The 22,407-nt window shown below is 42.0% G+C and overlaps 1 protein-coding gene across 3 annotated transcripts in view; it reads right to left on the bottom strand.

The window, feature by feature from the left end:
* The window catches only part of COL7A1 (collagen type VII alpha 1 chain), a 299,769-nt gene that overhangs the window by 65,549 nt on the left and 211,813 nt on the right, over positions 1-22,407 (bottom strand). For 2 of the 3 annotated variants that reach the window (XM_089684079.1, XM_089684077.1), the window contains exons 68-82: positions 21,147-21,182; positions 19,841-19,945; positions 19,050-19,085; positions 18,249-18,284; positions 17,183-17,230; positions 14,554-14,589; positions 12,791-12,907; positions 11,850-12,059; positions 11,631-11,666; positions 9,992-10,036; positions 9,791-9,862; positions 8,762-8,806; positions 6,756-6,818; positions 6,072-6,116; positions 1,504-1,539 (exon numbers count right to left, since the gene is read on the bottom strand). In XM_089684079.1, coding sequence (XP_089540205.1) covers positions 1,504-1,539; positions 6,072-6,116; positions 6,756-6,818; positions 8,762-8,806; positions 9,791-9,862; positions 9,992-10,036; positions 11,631-11,666; positions 11,850-12,059; positions 12,791-12,907; positions 14,554-14,589; positions 17,183-17,230; positions 18,249-18,284; positions 19,050-19,085; positions 19,841-19,945; positions 21,147-21,182 — 966 coding nt within the window. Of the gene's footprint in view, positions 1-1,503; positions 1,540-1,719; positions 1,756-6,071; positions 6,117-6,755; positions 6,819-8,761; positions 8,807-9,790; positions 9,863-9,991; positions 10,037-11,630; positions 11,667-11,849; positions 12,060-12,790; positions 12,908-14,553; positions 14,590-17,182; positions 17,231-18,248; positions 18,285-19,049; positions 19,086-19,840; positions 19,946-21,146; positions 21,183-22,407 lie in introns of all 3 variants that reach the window. The other variant, XM_089684078.1, reaches the window with a different exon arrangement.

The raw sequence follows: 22,407 nt of genomic DNA, 5'->3' as shown, positions 1-22,407 counted from the left end.
CACCTTTTGCTCTGTCAGTGATTTATCACTGTTTTTGTAATCTATGTGCCATTGATAGCCCCCGCGTGGGCGCACCTTTTGCTCTGTCAGTGTTTTATCACTGTTTTTGTAATCTATGTGCCATTGATAGCCCCCGCGTGGGCGCCCCTTTTGCTCTGTCAGTGTTTTATCACTGTTTTTGTAACGTATGTGCCATTGATAGCCCCTGTGTGGGCGCCCCTTTTGCTCTGTCAGTGTTTTATCGCTGTTTTTGTAATCTATGTGCCATTGATAGCCCCTGTGTGGGCGCCCCTTTTGCTCTGTCAGTGTTTTATCACTGTTTTTGTAATCTATGTGCCATTGATAGCCCCCGCGTGGGCGCCCCTTTTGCTCTGTCAGTGTTTTATCACTGTTTTTGTAATCTATGTGCCATTGATAGCCTCTGCGTGGGCGCCCCTTTTGCTCTGTCAGTGTTTTATCACTGTTTTTGTAATCTATGTGCCATTGATAGCCCCCGTGTGGGAACCCCTTTTGCTCTGTCAGTGTTTTATCACTGTTTTTGTAATCTATGTGCCATTGATAGCCCCTGTGTGGGTGCCCCTTTTGCTCTGTCAGTGTTTTATCACTGTTTTTGTAATCTATGTGCCATTGATAGCCCCTGCGTGGGCGCCCCTTTTGCTCTGTCAGTGTTAGAGCACTGTTTTCTTTACTTTTTATGTGCCATTGATAGCCCCTGTGTGGGCGTGTCTTGTTGCTTACGTTTTTTTTTTAAAGTAGATAAATGAATAACAACCATTGAAATACAAATTTGGATTCAGCCCTGTCCCCTCCCAGAGCTCAGTTCCTGCCCCCCTTAAAACATGCCAAATTGACAGGCGGGGGGGGATGGCATTGAGCTGGGGGGGGGGAGGGGGCAGGGGGTAATCTTGACTTGGGTAAAGGTTAAACCCCTATGCAGAATCTGGAATTAGGATCCTGGGGAGCTCGACTAAAACAGGTACTTGCCAGCACCTTGTACCTGCACTTTAGCTCTGTTATTACTTTAGATATGTTTAAGATCAGGTCATGTTCATAACAAAAAGTGTATAATTGTACTTCTGCACAAAATAAATGTTAACAGGGACTATGTTATTGGATAAAAATAATAATAATAATATATATATTTTTAGCCCATGTGCAATGCATACAAATAACTTGCTCTTTGTGGGGTGGGAACAGACAATATTCTGAACAATGTGGGTTGTCACCCTAATCACAGCAGAGAAACGGCACTGTCCATACCCAAACCTACAGATTTGCAATTTGGCCCATTAAGAACCACAACTCTGCAGCTTAGTAACAATGGTGTACCAACGTAAAACAAATGAAGACCATTATGGGACAATCACAAGGGGAAGTTATCTTCCAATGAGTAATGGCTATTTAGCACAGATCACGGATGCTGTAGAGCATAGTTGGGTCTTGCTGTCACAACAAATTCGAACAATGTAAAACAAACATGCCACATGCAAACTGAGCACCTACCGGTCGTCCAAGGACTCCTGGGAAGCCCGGCATGCCCTGCGGATATATTTAATGCAAGCTAAATCATTAGTAGAAGCAAAGATGAGTTAACCAGAACCCGGGTCAATCATTAAAAGTGACCGTGCAATGGGACACACCAAAGCAAGTATGAGGGCTGCAACAACCGACTCAAACCAAAGGGCCAAACTACGGCCAAGAGGGTGAGGGTTTACTTACAGCTGGGCCAGAACGCCCGCTTTCGCCCTTCTCGCCCTACAACGAATGGAATGGACACAGAACAGGAAGGAATCAAACAGGTCACAGTTGCTTTGAGGGCATCTAACCCTTTCTAATTGATTTTACATACGATATTATTGAGTTAACAACATTTAAGGGTAAATGTATAAACTGTTATCCTTCAGGCCTCGTTCATATGGGGCATATTACAGAGTACGCCCATACGGGGCCATATTTACCCACGCTCAGATGCATAGGTGTTCCATGCATCCTCATGCAGGCCATCCCATTCATATCAATTGGGGGGCAGTAGCTTCATGGACACAGCTGCTGCTCCCAACTTGACATCCATGCGGGTGTTGGGGGGGACATATCTGCACCCACACTGACGATAAATTGGAAGCAGCCGCTGAGCCCCAATTGATATGAAAACGGAGTACCTGTGTGGGTAAATATGGCCGTGTATGGGCATACGCTGTGGTATGCTCCACATGAATGAGGCCCATACTTCTGTATTTAAATCAAAATTCAACCTTCAGTTCCAACTGGCTAAATACATTCCAAATGCATCAAAGAAAAAGGTATTTGGTGTCTTACAGCTTTTTTCATTTTAAAGCAGTCACAGTCTGGGCAGAAAAGCCTGTCCCCTGCCAGCATGCTGTAGGAAAGGAGCATTGTTCTCCATGTGAAAGCAGTGGTCTCACTACTGTGGTCTCACAGGCTATCTACTAAATTAGGCCTGGAATTCAGCTACCTGCAAAGCTCATGCTTCCCGCTGATTGGTGAGCTGTGGCTCTGATTCTGTAGTGAACATGTCAGACCTCAGCAGAGAAACCACTGCTTTCACAAAGAGAACAAGAGCCCTTATCTGCAGTATGCTGGCAGGGTACAGGCTTTTTTTTTATTACTTGGGCTGTGGCTGCTTTAGAAAAGAAAACTTTAAGACTTTGAGCTCCTTTTGTTTAGATGCAAATGGAATGTATTTAGCTACTTCAAACTGAAATTTTGATTTTGCTTGAGTCCTCATGCACACGAGACGTTTTTACAGTGGCTGTTTTTGGCTTTTGGCATTTTTTTCTGCAGCTAGTAAACCCCCCGGCATGTTATTCTATGTGTCCATGCACACATAGGCTGTAATCAACATTTTTTTGGCTGGCAAAAAAAACCCAGGACTAGTGGATTTCCAGAGGAGTTTTTAACTGTAAAACCGGTCTAATGCTGAAAAACGCAGCAAAAGCCGCAAACCAGAATTTTTGGACATCTTTTTGACCCCCCAAAATCTTTTCGGGGTAGAAAAATGCTAAAAAACAAAAACGTGTAAAAACGCGGGAAAACGCCACTTATCGTGGCAAAACGCCGCTAAACACTAATGCAAAAATGCAAAAAAGCTGACGTAACGTGACTTTACACAGCTAGCTTTACCAGTGTTATCAAAACGCATGTGCATGAGGGCTGAGGTTTTTATGAAGGTGTAGCGAGTCTGTTTTCAGGACTCCATATTTTATTAAAGAGTGTTTCACCCTGCGCACTCCCAGCACATATGTCCACGACTCCCGGGAAGGTCCCGATCTCCCCTTTTGATCGGGACCTTTTCCAATCATGTGACCGCCGTGACGGCGAATCACGGCGGTCACACGACCCTAAAACCCCGCCCCGCCTCTAGGCTTCAGAAACTCTTAAAGGGCCGGGAAGCGCGAGCGCCAAGAGGTTAAAATGATCTGCAGTATGTGATGTACACAGCACCATGTACAGAGTGTAGTATTCCTGGTTATGTAATGTACAGAATGGTGTAAGGCAGGGGTGTCAAACTGGCGGTCCTCCAGCTGTTGCGAAACTACAAGTCCCATCATGCCTCTGCCTTTGGGAGTCATGTTTGTGACTGTCAGCCTTGCAATGCCTCATGGGACTTGTAGTTTGCAAACAGCTGGAGGGCCGCCAGTTTGACACCCCTGAAGAAGTGCAGTGATCCGGAGTGTGTAGTGTACAGCACAACATAAAAGGGAGCAGCAAACCCCATTATGTAATGTACAGCACAATGCATTGGGTTCAAAGTGTACTGCCATGCGAAACTATATCCAGGGTCTACATCCTCCTGCATGGGAGACAACTGTGAAAAAGTTAGGTTAATGTGCCATTAATATCCAAACAATTGTTGTAATTAACATAGTTGACCAGTCTGCAATGCGTAATACAATCTGACTCCGAATGCAAACAAAAAATTAAACAATTATTGTATTTTGTAATGACAAGTAGAGCAGGGGTGTATTTACCACAAGGCAAACAAGGCATTTGCCTAGGGCGGAAATTTTCAGGGGGGCATCAATGCCCCCCCCTATGGAAAAAGGGACTGGGGACCAGGTGGGACCTGAGAGGGGCTGCTTCATGGTGTATGCAGAGCCTGACCCATTCCCAGGGATGTCCGGAGCTGTGAAGGTGAGTGTCTTCTCTCTCTCGCAGGGAAGGGGGGGGGTGTGTGTTAGCAGAAGGGGGGGGGTGTAGGTCAGAGTCAGACTCTCTTTGCAGGGGAGGGGGCGTCCAATTTTTGTGTTGCCTAGGGCAGCACAAAACCTAAATACTTCACTGAAGCTGAGTGTTGCACTTTCAACACACAGGGATAGTCAAATGATTTAACCACTTCCCGTGCGGCCCGTGTATATAAACGGCCAGGCGGGGGCAGTGCAGGAGCGAGTTGCTGTTCATAAATGGTGCCCGCTATTTTAGCCTGTGCGCGCACCCTGGGAGCTCGCGGCACCGCAATCCAGTGCCCAGTGTCCTGAGGACACAGCGGAACTTCGATCGCTGTACGGAACCTCTGTGTGAGGTCCCGATCATGTGATCATTGATTGGCCAATCAATCTCTCTCACTTTGAATCTGCAGGAAGGGAGAAAATGTCCCGGTAGGGCAGAGGGCAGCAAGGCAGAGTGTATGTATATACAGTATATATATATATATATATATATATATACAGTATACATGCATGTGTGTTTGCGCTTTAGTGTGCACACCCTATAGGCTGCACACACCTATACTTCCTTCAACATATCTAATGGATGTTTTGCAGATACCTGATGGCACAGATGAAGTAGGGCAACACAGTGGCATAGAGACCAGCACTTCTGCCCCTGGTTTGAATCCCTGCCACGGTCCTATCTGCATGGAGTTTTCTATAGTCCCTGTGCTTGCATGAGTTTCTGCCTACGCTCCAAAGACATGGCTGGTAGGTAAATTGGCTCTAGTATGTTTGTATATACAGGGTGCTGCAACATAACTTCCTTTTTTGAAATGCGTGCCATTCAGGCTGTAGCGGCCATAGCGGGGCGGGATTGGTCTCAGGTGACAAGCGTAGTTCTAAAGTTTTTGTTCTCTTCCAGGTCAGTCATCATCATGCGTTGGAACAGTGAGCAGCGTGCGTTTGCCGTAGAGGTCTACTTTTCGAACGGATTTTCTGTGATCGCAACCCAACGCACCTTCCGACGTCGCTTCAATGTAGCCCCGTGGGGCCGTTAAGGGAACACTTCCCGGAGCGCCTCATCTCAATAAGGGGCGATTTGGAGTGGCCAGCCCGCTCCCCCGATTTGGCCCCTTGCAACTTTTTTTTGTGGGGTTTTTTGAAATTCCGCGTTTATGTAAACCATCCAAGGACCCTACAAGACCTGAAGGCCAACATCCGCGCAGAAATTGCCAACATACCCGCTGCTATGCTGGAAAGGGTCATGAAAAACGCCAGAAATCGGCTTATTCAGTGTATGGACAATGGGGGGCGTCACCTACCTGATATGATTTTCAAAACTGTGTAAAAGAGAACTTTAGATATGTACCTACATTATTAAAGACAATAAAAACTATTCTGATTCATAAAATGGGTTTTATTGCGTTTTGAAAAAAGGAAGTTATGTTGCCGCACCCTGTATATTTATATGCATGCGAGAGAGGGACCTGATATTGTACGCTCTCTGGGGGCAGGGAAAAATGTGAATGTACAGTATGTAATACCTGAAATTTAAAAAAAAACTATGAAGGAAAAGTGTAGGTTGAAGTAGCTCCTTTTTTTCCTTTGTGTAAAGATTTGTGGGTAATAGTTCATGTTTTCGGTAATGGTCATGGCGGAAGCAGTTTTTGTATGACGTGGCTGACTTTTTAGATGATTACGGTCAATGTTCTATTAAAAGGGGCCTTTGTGGAGACAACCTTTCTCCTTATGAATTGATTATTGAAATAGTGGAAGTAAATGGATGAAATTAATTGCAATCGATTGATGGAAGAAGAAATTAATTTGTTGGTATTGGTGTGATGGTGGAAAACTAAAAAATGCTGAACTTCAACTGAGAAAGATAATTGTAAAATCACATACCGGTTTTCCTTCGGGCCCTGCCAGCCCTCTCTCTCCAGTAGCACCCTACAGGAATGCCATAAATTTAGCAAGCTACATGAAACAAATATCATTGAGCACAGGTAATTTAATTCATTATATTTACATCTACTTTGGAAAATGTCTCTAAGTCTTGGGGGTCATTGCATCTACTTCAACCTGGTCTACTAATGAAGATTACAATCCACCCCAAGTGCGCTCCCTCTAGTAAGCCACAAGAGATCCTCTCCTTCCTGTCTATTTGTTTCCAAAGCAGGTCCTCCCTATGAAAGCTTGACTAAAACTTTCAGCTGGTGAGTATACATTGAAAAGTTTTATATTCTAGAGGAGGGTCAAGCAAGCAGTTTAAACTGAACCTATGAATTGGCCCTTGCAGATCAAAGCAAAAGGTTCTCTGTAATGCAGACCTCCCCAAAAGCACTTACTGACCTTCCTTTTGCTCCCCTTATGCTACTATTGGGAGCCCAACAAAGAAACGGAGCCCAGTGTTATCCCAGCGAGAGCTCAAAAGACTGAAGACTCTCTACTCGTTCCCATGTTTTTACACTGGGCCACTTATCAAGCACCAGCGTTCTATATGAGACAAAGGGAAGTGAGCCCCATGGCCAAAATGGCAGAAGGTTTTCAAACTGTAGATATCATTAAACCATATCATGAAACTCTTACCACCAGTCCATCTCGGCCTTTCTCCCCAGGTTCACCTTTGTCTCCTTTAGGCCCATCGGCTCCCTGGAAAAAAATAAAACAAAAGCAAGGTTGGTTATGGTTCCCAAAACTGGTTTAAAAAGTGCGTAGGAGAACCTTGCAAAGAAAAAGATAATAGGGAATACAGTAAAATGGATCAATTTAGTGTCTTTGAATCCCTCACCATAGATATACTACACAGCAGATGGATCCTAAGGAATGAGACTCCCTTTTCCGAGGCTACATCTGTAGGGAATCCCAACTCTAACTTTTCATGCATGCTGACCTGTGTCTCAACTATGTGACTTCAACTCTTATGGTACGTGAAGTATGACATTGTTTCAGCAGCAGATACAAGAGACTACCTTTGTTCCTCACTTACGTAAGTAGCTAGGCACAGCAATTGTCACCCTTATCTGAAATTTCAACGGAGGTGCAATTAATGATTTTTTTTTGTTGGTGATTGTACAAGGGATAGTCAATATCACTTGACCAAATGCCTAGGCTGTTTGTTTTTCATGACGGACACAGAAGGGACGTAGCATTTTCTTGAGGAAAGGTAAGTATTTCAGTCTTTGTATTACCCTTCATTTATCCATACCAGGAAAACATTGCAAGCCAGGTTCAGGTCTATGTCACTTTTGTGATCCTGTCCCTGGCGAGATCTTACCAGGAACAGGATCACTAAACTATGCAGGGAGAACACTCACTAATTTGTATGTGTTAGATGGACCAGAGAGATGGTGCCAAATATTCTGCAGAATGTACGTCGCCTGCAAGAGAGCAACATCTTCCTGATCCTGGTGGCAAGAGAGCGATATGGGACATATTACTACTAAATAGCCTGGAAACTGTTAATTGTAACAAGTTACATAGTTACATAGTTAGTCTGGCTGAAAAAAGACAAAAGTCCATCCAGTTCAACCATTAAAAAAAAAGTTATAATCCTATACCCACAGTTGATCCAGAGGATGGCAAAAAAACCCCCAGCAAAGCATGATCCAATTTGTATTTTTAAACGTGCCGCGCTCCACTGTGAATAAATTATTAATTTACTGAAAATATGTTTATTTATAACACCATTAAATAAATAATTGAATACCTGTGCCAAACTTTAAAATATATTAATGTGCAATATTTGCTCAATTAAATTAATATAAATTTACTCAAAATATATAAGATATAATCGTGTCTAAATAAAAAATTAAAAATCAATGCAATAAATATTAAATTCAGAATATAGTGTCCAAATCAATAAATCAAACAATTCTAAATGTAGTCTTATAAATGTAAATTTATAAGATTATATCTTTTAAATTTTGAGTATATTTATATTAATTTAATTGAGCACATATTGCACATTAATATATTTTAAAGTTTGGCACAGGTATTCAATTATTTATTTAATGGTGTTATAAATACACATATTTTCAGTAAATTAATAATTTATTCACAGTGGAGTGCGGCACGTTTAAAAATATAAATTAATCACTTTCGCACAGTTATATGGGTATGTGTAAAAAGTGTCAGTGAACCACAACAATAGGAATTATTTTATTTGTATTTTATTTATTTAATACCACATAGTAGCTCACAAGCAGGGGCGGACTGACCATTTGGAAACTCAGGCACTGCCCGAAGGCCCAGGATCAGTAGGGGGCCCCATGAGATGCCCCTGGTACCCTTTTCATAGGCTTTTTTGAGTTTGGGCAAAGACACAGGAGCCCCATGATCCCCTATTACCTGGGGGCCCCATGATTTGTCAGTCCGCCCCTGCTCACAAGCACACATACTTATTATGACTTTGCTCCTGCTGGGAAAAAAATTCCTTCCTGATCCCCTGAGAGGCAATCGGAGTTAAAGGGGAAAATGCTTTATACAGTGAGGGTTTAATATTACTTCAAGGGTAAGAGAAAAGTAAAGAGTCTGAGTCAACTGACAGGCATTTGGTAGAAGACCTCTCTGTAGACTTACTACTACAACCAGACCTTATCGCCTTTGGGTCCTCTCCCTCCGTCTTCTCCGGGGTCTCCCTGTCAGGAGAAAAACAGAACATGTTACTTATAGCCTTCTGCATATGATTATAAGAGAAATATGCTCCATTTTTGCATTGTCTAATATATTGTACAGTCCAGCATTTCTCAACATTTCTTATCCCAGAGGAAAATTTAAAATCCCCTTGAAATTACTTTAAGGTCTTAAGGAACCCTACTGTGACAGGAGTCACTTTGGGTGGGGGGCCCATGGAACGCAGCTCACTTTGGAGAGGTGGGGAGACCCCTGTCTCAGCTCCCCATATCCCTATTATGTGTAAGTTACCCTATGCCTGCTAGGGGTACAGGGTGATCTGTCCTAATATTGGGGTGGGGGGGTTGTGGATTGTTTAATGCCATGTGCCTTGCTTGGGCGCAAACTATTATGGAATGTATGTGTTTGTGTATTGGCTTGGTGGGGGGTGTTTCCAGCAGCCCTCCCTCCTGATGGGACTGTCTGTTGGTGTGTCTCTTGTTACTAAAGGTAGATTGCCCTGCCCTGTGTCATTATGCAGGGAGGGGGGGGGGGTTGTTCCCTTGAATGTATATATCTTGTATCTGTGTTAAAATAAAGTAGTCTATTTCCTGGTTTACTTCCAATCTGTCGTGTCTGTGGTCGGTGTTGGGACGGGGAAGCGATATTCTAACGGAAGTACTCAGCGCAGGCTGGGACAGGTTCGTTACACCTACCAAAACCAATTTATTTGGTGGCCAGTGGGAAAATGTCTCTTTCATTGTAGGCTAATGGGAAGAATGCCACCTTTATAAATGATTAAAAAGATCATTGGTGTCATGGGGCTGACTCTGCCAGGTGGCACTGACCCTTGAACTATGTAGGCACCAAGTGAGAGATCAATCAGCCACAGCTCATGAAACCCCTGGCGACTTTTGGAGGAACCCTACGATTGCACCGAACCCTGGTTGAGAATGGCCGGTCTAACGTGCAAATGTAACATTTTAATTTTTGATGACTGATGTACTGACCCTGATCCCTTTTGGTCCTGGGAATCCTCTTTCTCCAGGAAGTCCAGTAGCAATAATTTCTACAATTTCTCCCTAATGGAAGCACACAATAGAAAGTAAAGGCACTTATTGCGATAAACAATGGGACAAAAAGACAGCACTAATTAAAAGACACAAGTGTTCTCTTATGATGAAAACGTAATGAAATAATAAGTTCAATACCTTGGGGCCTGAAGGGCCAATAGGTCCCCTCTGACCATCTTTTCCCTATAAAAAAGAAATACAAATATGCAAATTATGGCAAATAAATAAGATTATTATTAGACTTAGAATAGATATTTAAATCTAAACTCCAGTATAAACTAAAGAGTATAACTCATACCTGAGGGACAGCTGGGGAAGCTGGAACTCACTGTAGCAGTTGGTGCTACTACATTATTTGCCACAGTCTTTTGGGTCCTGTGCCAAGTGGCTGCACCACTGCACACCAACCACAGAATGCCTTGTATTTTTTCATTTTATACAAGCCGTTCTTTGGTTGGACAAGTTGGAGATTGTGGCGTCACCACCCCTCCTCTCCACCTCATCCAATTAGAGAATGCCTTGCTTTCATTGAATAAAATACAAAGTATTTTGTATGGCGGCAGTGCCAAGTGGGTGACCTCCTAGGGTCAGTGTGCAGTGGGGCTGCAACTCAGCACAGAACTTTGAAGATCACTGTAGTAAAACCGACTGCTACAGTGATTATCAGAGTCCACATTGGTCCCTCAGGTATGAGATATGTTTATTTTCATTGTCCATGTTGGATCAATGTAAATACTGTATGCACTTAAGATCATACTGAACAGACATGTGTGGTTCATTTTGTTCCAAATTGAAATAAAAATGAATTTTTTGTTATTTGGAAGTTTGGATGAATCTGAATTTCAGAAGTAATTATTTAAATGAATCCGAAATAATGAAATGAAATTTCGGCTGAAATATAAAAATATTGCTGAATATTGCTGATTTATTTCAAAGACGGTGTGTATTAGTGTAAAGAATAGAATAGAATAAAACAGAATAGAATAAAATATAAAAGAATAGAAAATAAAAGAATAGAATAGAAAATAAAGGAATGGACTAGAATAGAAATAAAATTGAATAGATTGGAATAGAATAGAAAAAATTATAGCCATCTTCCGAAATTCGAATTTTGAAATGCATAAAACAGAATACAATAGAAAAGAATAGAGTAAAAAAGAATAGAATAGAAAAAAATAAAATAGAATAGAAAATAAGATTAGAATAGAATTTAAAAAAAAAAGAATAGAAAACATTAGAATAACATAAAATATAAAATAAAGGAATAAAATAGAATAGAATATAAAATAATATATTATAAAATAAAAGAATATAAAATAATAGAATATAAAATAAAAGAATAGAAAAGAAAAAAGAATACAATAGAATGAAATAGAAAGAATATAACCGTCTTCCGAAATTCAAATTTCGAATAGAATAAATTCACATTTGAATGCTGATTCAATACTTTTCGATTCGCTCTAATTTAAAAATGCAAAAAAAAACACTAAACGAATTCCAAAAATGAATTAAATGAATTAAACTACATGAAATCATTTAAATAACGAATCAAAACAAAGCAAAGTTTTTCGTTTTATCTAATACTGAAGTTAAATGCAATATTTAATGAAGAAACACAAAGAAAACGACTCAGAACACAGGCCACTAATATTCAGAATAATGTGTTCAACAAGATATGGTCACTACTTGACCATTTAGAGGAAATCTTTGCATGGATGTATCAGAGTATTCTCTATTCTGATAAAACAGGTAATATGATTTTTAGCGTGCAACTTACATCCTCTCCTCGTTCCCCTCGTTCTCCTCTTTCTCCCTAAAATGTAAACATAGGTATCAGGAATGGGAGAAGAAGTGATGTTTCAATGGCATTTAACAATACATTTGTTAGGACATCTAAAGACATTTATGATGTCGGAGACAATAACTAACAAATATGGTAACGGTTGGACATGTGACTGTCATAGGGCTTTGTCACCTTTAAACTATGGTTGCTCACCTTGTCTCCTAGTTTCCCTTGCTCTCCTGTTTCTCCTGCCCTACCAGGTACTCCAGGAATTCCTGGTTTTCCAGGGTCTCCAGGTGGCCCCTGTGGACCTTCAGGGCCTCTTTCTCCAATTGCTCGCCCAGTTGGTCCCTGTGGTCCTGTTTGGCCTTGGTCACCCTTGTCTCCCTTCTGGCCTCTCTCTCCAGGAAATCCAACTGTGCCCTAAGACAATATAAGAAATATTTCTTTTCAATAGTATGTATTTAGATTTCAAATTGTAACTAGCTCCAAGTTTGTCCACTTAGGGGGACAGAGAGATTACACAGAATAGCAAACATACAAATTATCCAGGAATGACATCGGCACAATTAAATATAACCAACCGATTGGGAGTCTGAACCAGTTACTGAGGACTCATAATTCAACAAATGCTAGAAGATCAGGCTTCCCGATAATATTTACATCCAAAAGGGTATAGGAAACCAAAGAGAAGAAAGATAAAGAGAACGGTAGGAGTAGGTAGAGAAAGGAAGGAACTCAGGACAGTCCCGGGCATCGTACTATAAATGGCCTAAGCTAGCCGGATGTAAGGAATGGAAGGAATAATTGATCCCAGGTTTCAAGATTTTGAGAAACTTAGAATGGGAGTCCTTCAAGATGCTAATCATCTGTTTGCTAATCATCAAGGTGGTCATACAATCTTTAACTCCTTGAAAGGAGACTGTTGGTTTCTTCCAAGCCTGAGCAATGGTTCGTTTAGCAGACACAAACAGGTAGGATTCCAGTTTTTGTTGGTAAGTAAAAGGCCCAATGCAAAGCATTTGTTCTTAAATTTTACTTGCACTTTAATGGGTATTCTTTGCAAAGTGACTTTTCACCGTATTTACTAAGCTTTTAGTAAAACAATCCCAGTCTTCATTTTATTAAATGTAGAAGGATACATAAATACATACCTCTTTCCCAGGTATTCCTTTCTCTCCAGGCACTCCCGGCTCTCCTTTAATCTTCCGCTGGCCAGAGATTCCAGAACCATCATCAAACAACTGAGTGACATCTTTCAGGGCCGAAACCTGTGAAAAATTAACAAGAATGTAAGGAAGGAAATACACAGGATAGGTACTGAATGCCATGATTGTTATGGTAAGTTTGTGGAGGCTTGATAGCCACAAGATGCAAATAGGCTCTATGGTGTCCTTTTATGACACAGAGAATAGCTGAGATTCAGAGGACCGCAGCTATTCTCTGGTCATTCACAGTTTATAACACTCAGGAGATCATGTTCAGCTCTTCACTGGAGATCTGTGTTCTCCCTCCAGATTCTCCAGCCCAGAGCTGGAGAATCAGAGGGACCGCAAACTAAGCAGAGATAATTTACCCCTGCTTAGTAAACTGATCTTTTACTGTAATCTCGCGAGATTATAGTAAAATCAGCCATTTTCCAGTGTTTGTAGACCGTTCTCCAGCGTTTGTAGACCGTTCTCCCTTCGTTTGGAGAACTGATCTACATATGCTTCATAAACGGCATTCACAGGAGAACTGTGTTCTCTGAGAATGCCGGAGAACTGAGCAGCGATCTATTACTGCTGGTTCATAAACGGACACCTAAGTGCTTCAGCCTCACACAGTCATCGAAAAAAAAAAATCTCTGTATTGTGTCTAATATGCCTAATTCCTATGATCACCAGCTCCATTCTAGTGGCCATATTATGGTATTTTACTGAAATACTGCAATCAGGAAACTTGCGTGTTAGGGCCACTAGATGAAGCTGACAATCATAGGAAATGCACATATTAGACATTATTCATTATTTGTGATGGCTGTGCAACTGCTGAGGTATTCGCAGCTCAGCAACTCCTGAGGTATTCGCACAGCTAATATTACATTTTAAATGGACCCTTTAAAGGGGCAGTCTGTCTATAGGCCTGTTTAAAGTGAATATCTGGTCAAAAAAAAAACTACAACCCGGATAAATGCTATGCTGATCAATGAACAGATGTCTAGCGTTCTTCAAGATTCTCATCCGAGATTCCTTAAAGCGGAGTTCCACTCACCCTGTCAGAAACTGTAGCTGCTGACTTTTAAAAAACAGTCACTTACCTGTCCCTCGGTCCCGCGGTGTGTCCCCCGCAGCCCGTTTCACCAGCATCCTGTATTCCAGGAGGCCGGCATCTTCAGTGTGGGCACCTGGCTGTGATAGCTTGCGGCTTCACAGCCGGGTACCCACTGCACATGATCGAGTAGCGCTGCGCTTCATGAATGGTCCTGTAGTCTTCTGGGACCTGTCACGTGTCCCAAAAGAGGACATGGAAGGAGGGAGGACACCCTTCGCTTCCGATCGCCTAGGTGATTGGACCGGAAGTGGGAGCGGGTACCCATCAAGTTTGGGTACCCGCTCCCCCCTGTCCCCCAAAGGTGCCAATCCTTAATTGGGAGCGGGGGGGCAGTCCTTAAAGCGGAACTTCCCCTTTTATTTTTATTATTTTCCTCCGACATTCGCTTTGGTGAAATGGCCTCTAGCATATTAATATCCTATATCTGGCTTTCTAAAATGTGGTGTCAATTTAGAATTATCAATGGGTTTTGTAAAGTTGGTTACAGCTGTACCTGTGGTATCAAGCTGTTTTTCAAATGTTGGGTTTAATCTATGTTTTGGAGAGCTCTGATTCCTTCTAGCATCCTCTAAATAAGAGAAATCCAGCACAGAAGTTTTTGTACCTTGATTCCTAAAAGGCCAAGAGCTTTCTCCACATTCTGAAAAGCAAAACAAAAAAAAATGTTATCATAAAAGTCGACAGTTGAAAATTATTACATACAGTTTACTGCAGGGGTATCCAGACAAAGAGCCACATTACTGTCCTCCAGGTATTAGGGGGGCCAGATTGTGGCCAATGGGGGTAGAAGAAGTTTTGGGCCCAGCATCAGTGACAATGAACATGGCCTCTGGGTTTGTGGTTAGTAGGAGGAAGAGTAGTGCCCTGTAATTGGTATTAGTGGGAGGAATAGTGCCCCATCATTGGTGTTAGTGGGATGAATAGTGTCCCATCATTGGTGTTAGTAGGAGGAATAGTGCCCCATCAATGGTATGAGTGGGATGAATTGTGCCCCATCATTATTGTCAGTGGGAGGAATAGTGCTCCATCATTATTAGTGGGAGGAATAATGCCCCATCATTGGTATTAGTGGGAGGAATAGTGTCCCATTGTTTGTGTCAGTGGGATGAATTGTGCCCCATCATTGGTGTCAGTGGGAGGAATAGTGTCCCATCATTGGTGTTAGTAGGAGGAATAGTGCCCATCAATGGTATGAGTGGGATGAATTGTGCCCCATCATTATTGTCAGTGGGAGGAATAGTGCTCCATCATTATTAGTGGGAGGAATAATGCCCCATCATTGGTATTAGTGGGAGGAATAGTGTCCCATTGTTTGTGTCAGTGGGATGAATTGTGCCCCATCATTGGTGTCAGTGGGAGGAATAGTGTCCCATCATTGGTATCAGTGGGAGGAATAGTGCCCCATCATTGGTATCAGTGGGAGGAATAGTGCCCCATCATTGGTATCAGTGGAAAGAATAGTGCCCCAGCATTGGTATCAGTGGAAGGAATAGTGCCCCATCATTGGTATTAGTGGGAAGAATAGTGCCCCAGCATTGGTATTAGTGGAGGAATAGTGCCCCATCATTGGTGTCAGTGGGAGGAATAGTGCCCCATCATTGGTATCAGTGGGAGGAATAGTGTCCCATCATTGGTATCAGTGGGAGGAATAGTGCTCCATCATTGTTATTAGTGGGAGGAATAGTACCCCAGCATTGGTATCAGTGGAAGGAATAGTGCCACATCATTGGTATTAGTGGGAGGAATAGTGCCCCATCATTGGTATCAGTGGGAGGAATAGTGCCCCATCATTGGTATCAGTGGGAGGAATAGTGCCCCATCATTGTTATTAGTGGGAGGAATAGTGCCCCATCATTGGTATCAGTGGGAGGAATAGTATACCATCATTGGTATCAGTGGTAGGAGTAGTGCCCCATCATTGGTATCAGTGGGAGGAATAGTGCTCCATCATTGTTATTAGTGGGAGGAATAGTGCTCCATCATTGGTATCAGTGGAAGGAATAGTGCCCCATCATTGGTATCAGTGGGAGGAATAGTGCCCCAGCATTGGTATCAGTGGAAGGAATAGTACACCATCATTGGTATCAGTGGGAGGAATAGTGCCCCATCATTGGTATCAGTGGGAGGAATAGTGCCCCATCATTAGTATTAGTGGGAGGAATAGTGCCCCATCATTAGTATTAGTGGGAGGAATAGTGCCCCATCATTGGCATTAGTGGAAGGATTAGTGCCCCATCATTGTTGTCACTAGCACAGACCCATCACTTCTTGCATATCATAGCCCACCCTTCTCCTCTTCTAGAAGTGGCCAATTATTGTCTGAGGTGACCCAGCTCCTCTGCCCCCCCCCCTTCACCTCTCTACATAACCTTAGATTTAGCTGCAAGGGGAGGAGTGAAAAGGAATACTATAGAGCACAGGTGTCAAACTGGCAGCCCTCCAGCTGTTGCCAAACTACAAGTCCCATGAGGCATTCCAAGATTGACAGTTACAAGCATGACTCCCAAAGGTAGAGGCTTTGTTTTGCAACAGCTGGAGGGCCGCCAGTTTGACACCTCTGCCATAGAGTCTTCTGGGGCTGCTGACGCCACATCCAAGATGGCGGCACCCAGCAGCAGTCTCAGGGCTTTTGGATGTCTACACAAGGGAAATGTTTACAGGCCAATAATATCCAAAAATATGGTAAATGCACATATAACCTTATGGGAAGTTTGTTTTTGAAATGACTGATCTGGACAACAGGGTCACTTTAAAACAGGCGAAGGCACAAATAACCAACAAATTTGGGCATTTGGTTTACAACTTCAGCTAACTGGCTCACATGTATAGATCTAAACAGCATAAAGTGTGATGGTGTGAAACCTTGACAAGGATGCTTTTGCAGAATGTTCCCTACTGTAGAGCACCTGTGCATTTGCTGTATTGGATGTATCATGCTATGCTTGTTTAACTCTTTTCTGTTCTGTTTCTTTTCTTTTGTATAAAGTTCAGGAAGGTCTTTAAACTTTGTATTTATATATGGTGTGTGTATGTTGTATGTTGTTCTGTTCTCTGCTTCTTTTTGTATTGTTCTGGGAAAACAAATGGAAAAACTCAATAAAAAGTATCTGATATAAAAAACAAAATCTAAACAGCTCTGGTATTGGACACTGTGCTGTAAAAGGTGTTTCTTACACCAGAGTTCCTCTTTTATTTAAAAATAACAAATAATGTTTTCTCTCCGTAATACTTACTGCTGCACTTCCGGCCTCACCCTTCTGTCCGATTTCACCAAGTCTTCCCTGTTAAACAAAGTAAAACAAGTTTGAAAGTGCACCTTCAGAATTGTCTGTCGTTAAGTCCACCTAAAACTCATATTTGGGTATCATCTGATGGGCTGAGACTCCTTTTACAGACTAATTTGGCAGTCTCCAGATTTGCCAGCTATACCCTTCAATACCCACCACAGCTATTCCTTTGGATTCTTCTTGCTGCAGTCTTCTTAATATAATCACACACAAACAGTAGTAGTCAGAGCCATGGTTAGTATAGCTGTTCCTGCTGCCTCCTTAATAAATTCCAAAAGGGATGGTAAAGAGACACTGGGACTTATTCATACTATCAAGCAAAGGGAAACTTTCCAACAAGCTCACTAGATCTAGTAACCCACACAACAAGACTTCTACAAGACCTCTACAACAAGACCTCTATTGATGGGTACCTGGAAGTTACTCAAACCATAGAAATATAGAAAGGAAGTGCTAACCAAGGGTATGGCCACCTTAATATTGCTGACTTCATCATGGAGGTGACCTAAACCATAGAAATATAGAAAGAAACACCATCTAAGGATATGGCCAACTTACAACTGTTTAGGTGGGCTAAACTATGGAAATACAGAAAACAATCATTAGTCAAGGGTATGGCCACCTTAAGACTGCTGCTCTCATCATGGAGGTGACTAAAACCACAGAAATATAGAAAGAAGCAAGAAACAAAAAGAGGTTTAAAAAAGAGGCATTACTGCCTCGAAACACGTAGCCATGCCCCGCACATTTCTGATGCTTGACGTCACTTGCTGGACTGGCTGAGATCACCTTCCTGCTGCTGTGAGTGGTTCCTAACTGCTGGATGTCTCCACCTTTTAGCTCACACGCTGATTGCAGAGTTCAGATTGGTGGAACACAGCTTGGATGTTATCTACAGGCTCTGTTCTACTATCATGTGAGTGGCCAATTGTTTTTTTTAATAAAGTCTAAGTTATTGCGCTTAGTTTGCACCCTCTTGTGTCTCCTTAATTATAGGAAACTATGTACATACCTGTTCACCTCTAGGGCCCATCTCTCCACGGTCCCCCTACAAAAGAAATACATTATTAATATATTTTAACAACAATTGACTACTTTCATTATGTGAAAAGTTACTAGTGACACTCACAGTTCCACTACATTGCCAAACACTTGTGGACACCCGACCATCACACCTATATGAAGTTTCCCAAAACCGTGGACATTAATATGGACCTGTCCTCTGTCTTGTTGCTATAACAGCCTCCACTCTTCTGGAAAGCCTTTCCACAAGATTCTGTAGGTTGGGTGTGGGAATTTGTACCCATGCAGCTAAAAGAACATTTGTGAAGGCAGGTAGTGATGTTGGATGAGAAGACCTGGCTTGCGATTGGCATTACAATTTATCCCAAAGGAGTTCTATATGACTGAGGCCAGGGCTCTGTGCAAGCCATTCAAGTTCCTCTACAAAAGACTCATCCAACCATGTCTTTATGGAGCTGGCTTTGTACACAGGGGCACAGTCATGCTGGAAGAGAAACAGGCCTTCCCCCAAACTGTTACCACAAGGGTGGCGCAATTGTCAAATGTCTTTGTATGCTGTAGCATTAATAGTACCCCATTTGGAAGGCTGCCCACATATGTATGGTGATGTAGAGACACTAAAATTTTCTTTTTGTTTCTCAATGTCAGGTCTTGTTAAATTTGATAAAATAACATGACATTATCATTAGAGAATGTAAGGTTTTGTTTCAGTTTCACTTGTTCCTTTTTGTGGCAGTGTATTTGCAATACAGATTTTAAATGACTTGAGTTTGCAGTGTATGAATCATACCTTAGCTCCTGAGGTGCCAGCTGCTCCTGGAATTCCCTATAAAAACATAAAAGGTTACTATTGAAGTTCCAGCTTTTTACATTTCAGGTTTGATGTGTTGCAGTGGTTATTGACCGAAGAGTTTAGGAAATATTTTACAACCCATGGATTTGACTCTCTAAAAATCAATAAATAGTGGTAAACAATAAAGTGGTTTTATGTTTATTAATTCTTCAATTAATCATTTCTTCCCTTTATATTTTGTTCTCATGTGGGTTTATATGAAAATACATCAGACAACCTGAAACCTTCATTTCTGTGCTATCCGTGGTGCTGATGGAACTTAGGACAGCTTAATTTTTAACAGAAGAATTTTTACACCAACCATTTTTATCCCAACCGGCAGGGTTTTTTTCAGCTGGAACTTGGTGGATCTCAGTTCCACCACCTCTGGCTCAGGCTCTCTGCTCCGGGTTAAAGAAGCACAGGCTACCCCTGGGTGACTGGGTGGGAAACGTGATGAATTACAGCTTGGGAACCTAAGGAGGTGACTCTCCAGGTTTCCCTACTTACATAATTTTTGGTATACATAACATGGTAAAATAAAAATATTTGAAAAGTAAAAAAAAAGAAAAATATCCCAGACACCTTGCATTGCTCCTCCAAAATTCAACATTTCATTCTTTTAGAAGAAGCTGTGAATAGCGGTACGTTTATGCTAAAACATTTCACAAAGCAGGTCCTGTGTTGAACTGTATAATAAAATATATTAACACTAGGTATTAGGTAGACAGAGAAGACATACAGCTCACCTGTCCTGGAGGACCAATGGGTCCTGGTTGTCCGGGAACACCCGGTGGTCCAGGAGGGCCTATTGGACCAGATTCTCCTTGAGCACCTTTTGATCCATCACGACCCTGGTGGAAAAAGGGTATTTTTATCAATCCTTCAAAAAGATCTTCTTAGATTGCCCCAAAACAGGCTATAGCCATTGGTGATGTCCATTTCTGGAAAGATTGCATTGTTTTTTATAGCTGTTGGCCACTGCTGGATGCGTTATGATCATTACTGATTGTGAAAATCTACAGGGTTATTTGCAACCTAAAATTGTCAATCCTCTTATCTAGTTTAATTTATTTCATGCTCCCCTTCATGTTGCCTAGTTGCCTTGTTTAATCCACAAAGTTCATGCATGGATTGCAATGATAAACACATTTAGCCATTCACCATTCCCAATAAATAACCAGAAAATCATAGACACTATCCAACCAGTTAGGTGGCAAAATTCACAGACTGAAGGATCTCAAGCCCTTGCTTTTGATATTGCTAAATGGAGAGAATTGCCCACTTACACTGTTAGAACTGTCCAGTTTACATCATCTGTTTTAAAGGAAGTCTATTAGATCTGATCTATGGCCTCCTAAAAACAAGCCAGAATTGCCCGCTGTCGTTGCGTCTATCCAATGTCTACATGTTGTTTATTTTTTTAAATAAAAGTTCCAACCCATACCAATACTTACCTTAATGCATCCCAGTCCTCTGGTCTTAGGTGCTCCATGTGGGCGAGTTCTAGCAGCGCCCAAGTCCCATCCAGATGGAGAGGTGCAGGAGTGATGATGTTGACTGGGGTAACAACCACTACCCTTGTAAACTGGTATTGCTCACTTAGATTTAGGAAAACCTCCCTGCAACCCAGCCAATCCTTCTCTTTTCTCAATGAGATGAGGGCACTGCAGTGACTGTGACTGACTGACTGTGACCATGACTGTGCAGCTTCAGTCTGTCAAGCAAGTCACATAAGAAACAGCAGTAGACATTGACGCTAAAGTCTACTGGTGGCTACCTTCAAAACCACTGCCCATGCAGAGATATCTGTCTATCAATCAATAACCTTGTCTTACAATTGTTTTGATATCAGCAGTCAATCAGTAATGATGTTGATTTCACTGTCTGATATATAGATGACCACTTGAGAGAGCATCCAAAAATCAGTAGATCAACCATGAAAATATAGAATAGTGTAAAAAAAAACAAAACCTAAAAATATTCACTCAAGGGATACACAATATAGTTTCAGTTTAGGGTGTAGTAAACAGGAATAAATGAATTGCAACTTACATCTCTGCCAGCAAGCCCTGATTCACCTTTGTCACCCTAAGGCCAAGAAAGAAGAATAAATTAGTAATTTGCTGTGTTACTTAATTCAAAGTAAACACACTGCTACCAGGAATACGTAACTGGGCAAAAGAGCCACGTAACCAAATTCACAGTAATCAGATGTTACTGATACTCATCAACTCTTTAGTTGAAGTATACAGTATTTAAAGAAAACACTTTGTTTATTTTTTTTTACATCTATGCCCAATGAGGTGAGATGATTCTTTCTTTTTCTGTTCCAAGATGTCTGTCAGAACCCGGATCTGAACCTGCGACCTCTGTGGTGTCGGGGTGTTCCTCTTCTCGCTGTTCCACCTGAGATGCTGGAGAGCTACCGATCCTATTTCTTAAGACAATATTTCATTGTCGCTTGCTTCTCGTGAACCTTGAACTCTATGCTTCTCCAACTTTAGGTCATGTCTCTGCACTTCCTGTTTGCAGGAATATTGTGCTCTCTCCAGCTGATATCTTGCTCCTTTGTGTACCTGCAGCTGTCCTTATTTTCACTACAACTTGTTACTGTCCTTTGGCCTATTCCTCGACTACACCTCTGCTTGATCCCTACTTGCTATATTTGCTTCTGGACCTTGCTGGTCACCTCCTGGTGGGGTGATCCTGGGGACTGCGGCCTGGTACTAAGATGCAGCAAAACCCATCTCCATCTTTAGGAGCTCTGGTGAATACCAGTTGGTGCTTAGACCCCGCACCTTCAATGAGCCCACGTCATCCGCCAGGGTGACCTGCTTATATACCTATCCTGATGATCAGTGGGAGCCTGTCTGCTGCTATTGCCACTGGTCTCTAAGTCTGACCCCTGACCATTACAATGTCAACAGAATTTACCCATTGGAAAGTATCCTGTTCTGGTGAGAAAATATTGGATTTCTGATCACTTCCTGTCTCAGTGGCAATGCTGGTGACAAATACAGTGCTCTACAGAATAGATGCAAATGGCAATAAAAAACTCAAAACCTACAGTATACAAACAGGAGGAGCACCAGACCAAATGGTAAAAAAGTAAATACCATTAAAGTGGTTGTAAACCTCTGAAACTAAAATGAACAAAGCATATCCTTCTAAAGTGTGTACTTGCCTCTATCTAGCGGCGTAACTATGGGGGTCGCTATTGGGACCTGGCCCCATGCTCCAGGGGCCCTGTGCAGCCCCCTGTACACCTGAATAGGAGGGGCGATGGGGGCCTCATATAGAGGAACCGATGCTC

This window comes from Staurois parvus, unplaced genomic scaffold (assembly GCF_062004578.1).
Source record: "Staurois parvus isolate SC_StPar_1 unplaced genomic scaffold, SC_StPar_1.0 ptg000335l, whole genome shotgun sequence".
Lineage (NCBI taxonomy): Eukaryota > Metazoa > Chordata > Amphibia > Anura > Ranidae > Staurois > Staurois parvus.
The sequence above is the reverse complement of the archived record's forward strand: the minus strand, read 5'-3'. Positions and strand labels throughout refer to the sequence as shown.